The sequence below is a fragment of the Bison bison genome, unplaced genomic scaffold, assembly GCF_000754665.1.
Source record: "Bison bison bison isolate TAMUID 2011002044 unplaced genomic scaffold, Bison_UMD1.0 scf7180017849602, whole genome shotgun sequence".
In the NCBI taxonomy this organism is placed as follows: domain Eukaryota; kingdom Metazoa; phylum Chordata; class Mammalia; order Artiodactyla; family Bovidae; genus Bison; species Bison bison.
The window spans coordinates 4,130-6,648 of NW_011480175.1; the positions used below are offsets into that span (position 1 = coordinate 4,130).

A 2,519-nucleotide genomic window follows, 5' to 3' on the forward strand; every position below is an offset into this window, starting at 1 on the left:
AAAAATATAGCAGTGTCTTTTATTAGTACAGAATATGGACAGAAACAAATACCCATCCTGATATGGATTTGTAACTTTTCTTATTGACATCTGATATCATTTTTGTATATTTAACATGCACCCAAATTTTTGATCAGCAAACATTTCTGATTAGTAAATGTGTGTGTGTGCACACACGAATTTGTGAACTTCTTTTTAAACCAGCTCTCTTTTATCCTGTCTTTGCCAACTTATGTACTTTTAAAATAAATGCAGAAGAGTTAAATAGAAGGAATCTGTGGAATCAGGCAGACCTAAACCTGGATGAGAGTTAACTTTGCCAATTATATTTTAAAATACATCTCACACACAGACACATACACATGTTAAATAAGAAATGTTACAAATGTTAACAGTGCACATCTTTGTGTAGTGAGATTATGGATAATTTATTTACTTGATTCCATGCTTTCCTTTAATTTCTTTGTTTTCCACAGTGAGCATGTATAACTTTGATAATTAGAAAAAATGTTATATGCCACTTGATTGTTTGCTAAATTCTCATAGCTAGTCCAATGACATATTCCCTGTTCTTTTTAATCTTACGTTGCTCATGACTTAGAGGGGTGGGATTCAGGGGAGAGGGAAGAAGGTCCAAGAGGGAGGAGATACATGTATATGTGTACATGCTTAGTCTCTCAGTCGTGTCTGATTCTTTGCAACCCTATGAACTGTAGCCCGCCAGGCTCCTCTGACCATGGAATTCTCCAGGCAAAGATACTGGAGTGTGTAGCCATGCCCTTCTCCAGGGGATCTTCTCGACCCAGGAACCTGTGACTCCTGCATTGCAGGCAGATTTTTTACCATCAGAGCCACCAGGGATATACCTGGTTCACTTTGTTGTGCAGCAGAAATGAACATAACATTGTAAAGCAATTATACTCCAATAAAAAATAAAATAACAGGAAAAACATTTTAAGTCTCACTACAACAGAACCAAGATTACAGTCTAGGAAATAAATACGTGTCCCTCTATTCTCTCTTGGGAACAAGAACTACATGAGCACCATGCAGGTTATGCTACTGTCGTCCCTCAAAGAACTTAGCTTTCCTGATCATCAAAGACTAAAAAGACATTTTTTTTTCCTTCCCCACATTGACAGAATTTCACTTTTCCAAAATTGGGGCATATACAAGAGATTTTTTTCCCTAGCCTTTTGTTGGCAGATCATTGGGAGCTTATCTGTGTTATTTGATGAAATAACAAATGATCTTTGTTTCCCCCTTTTCTTCAGCTGACCTGAATAATGTCAGGTTCTCGGCTTATAGGACTGCCATGAAACTCCGAAGACTGCAGAAGGCCCTTTGCTGTGAGTATGAACCAGTGCTTGAAATACTTGATAGTTACTCTTTGCTTTAAAAAAAAAATGATTGGGGTATTTGCTCTTGAGGAGGGGAGAAATAGCTCTCTCAAGTCTAGTTGTAACATGGAATTCATTTTTTTTCAAATCTCCTTGGCTTAGTGTACATCTAGATTGGGGCTTCCCTGATTGCTCAATTCTAGGGCTTCCCTGGTAGCTCAGCTGGTAAAGAATCCACCTGCAGTGTGGGAGACCTGGGCATCTAGATTACTCTGTCAAATTGTTGAGAATCATTCTTGTCACCATTCCTCAGCTACTGATGTTGAATTGATAAGAGACTGATCATTTTTATTTTCTAATGTATGGCACTGGCATCCAGAATTATCTTTATGAAACTTGAATTATCTCCCCCATTCCACCTTTATTTCTTCTTAGAAAATGTGTTTAATGTTTGAAGTATTAGCACTCGGTTGCCTTAGCCAACCAAAGCTCAGAGATGTGTATTGTTTTTTAGCTTGAATGCTAATGTTGAGATCAATGCTGTCATAGAAGAATGATGACAAGGTTGTTTTTCTGCTTTTGCTAAATAGCATGCCTCAGTGGGAAGAAAAATCCCAGAGTGTCACACAACACTCTTGGTTCATTAGAGAGTTTATGTAACTGTTACTAAGTTATTGAGAGCCCGTGTATGCTGATGATGTGAGCACAAAATAGGCACAGCCCTTACGCTGATGGAACCTATAGTCAGTCTAATGAGGGACACATAGGGTATCCAGAAGTCTACAGACATAGGTAAACATATATAAGATCATCAAGAACCTCAAGATCATCAAGAACTAGAGTTCAGTCTGGGAGGAGCGTTCTCATCAGAAGGCAGAGTGTGTGTTGAGGCATGGGGTCCAGAGATGTACTCAGGAACTGAAAATGCCACAGCATGATAAAACACAGGAGCTCCAGGGAGGGGCTGTGGTGAAATATTCGGCTGGAACCAGGCAGACTGTGAAAGGTTTTTACACTTAAGTTACACAGGGTGGGGAGGAGAGGGTGGGACAAATTGAGAGACTAGCATTGAAACATATACATCACCATATGTAAGAGAAATGGCCAATGGGAATTTGCTGTGTGACCCAGGGAGATCAGACCAGTGCTCTGTGATATCCCAGAGAAGTGGGTTGGGGT

At 39.4% G+C, this 2,519-nt stretch overlaps 1 protein-coding gene across 1 annotated transcript in view; it reads left to right on the top strand.

Moving 5' to 3' along the window:
* The first annotated feature begins 1,231 nt into the window (after nucleotides 1–1,231).
* LOC104993972 (dystrophin-like) overlaps nucleotides 1,232–2,519 on the top strand; it is a 41,220-nt gene continuing 39,932 nt past the window's right edge. The window contains exon 1 of the mRNA XM_010847417.1: nucleotides 1,232–1,349. Within this exon, the coding sequence (XP_010845719.1) occupies nucleotides 1,247–1,349 (103 nt within the window). The 5' untranslated portion in view covers nucleotides 1,232–1,246. The remainder of the gene's footprint in view (nucleotides 1,350–2,519) is intronic.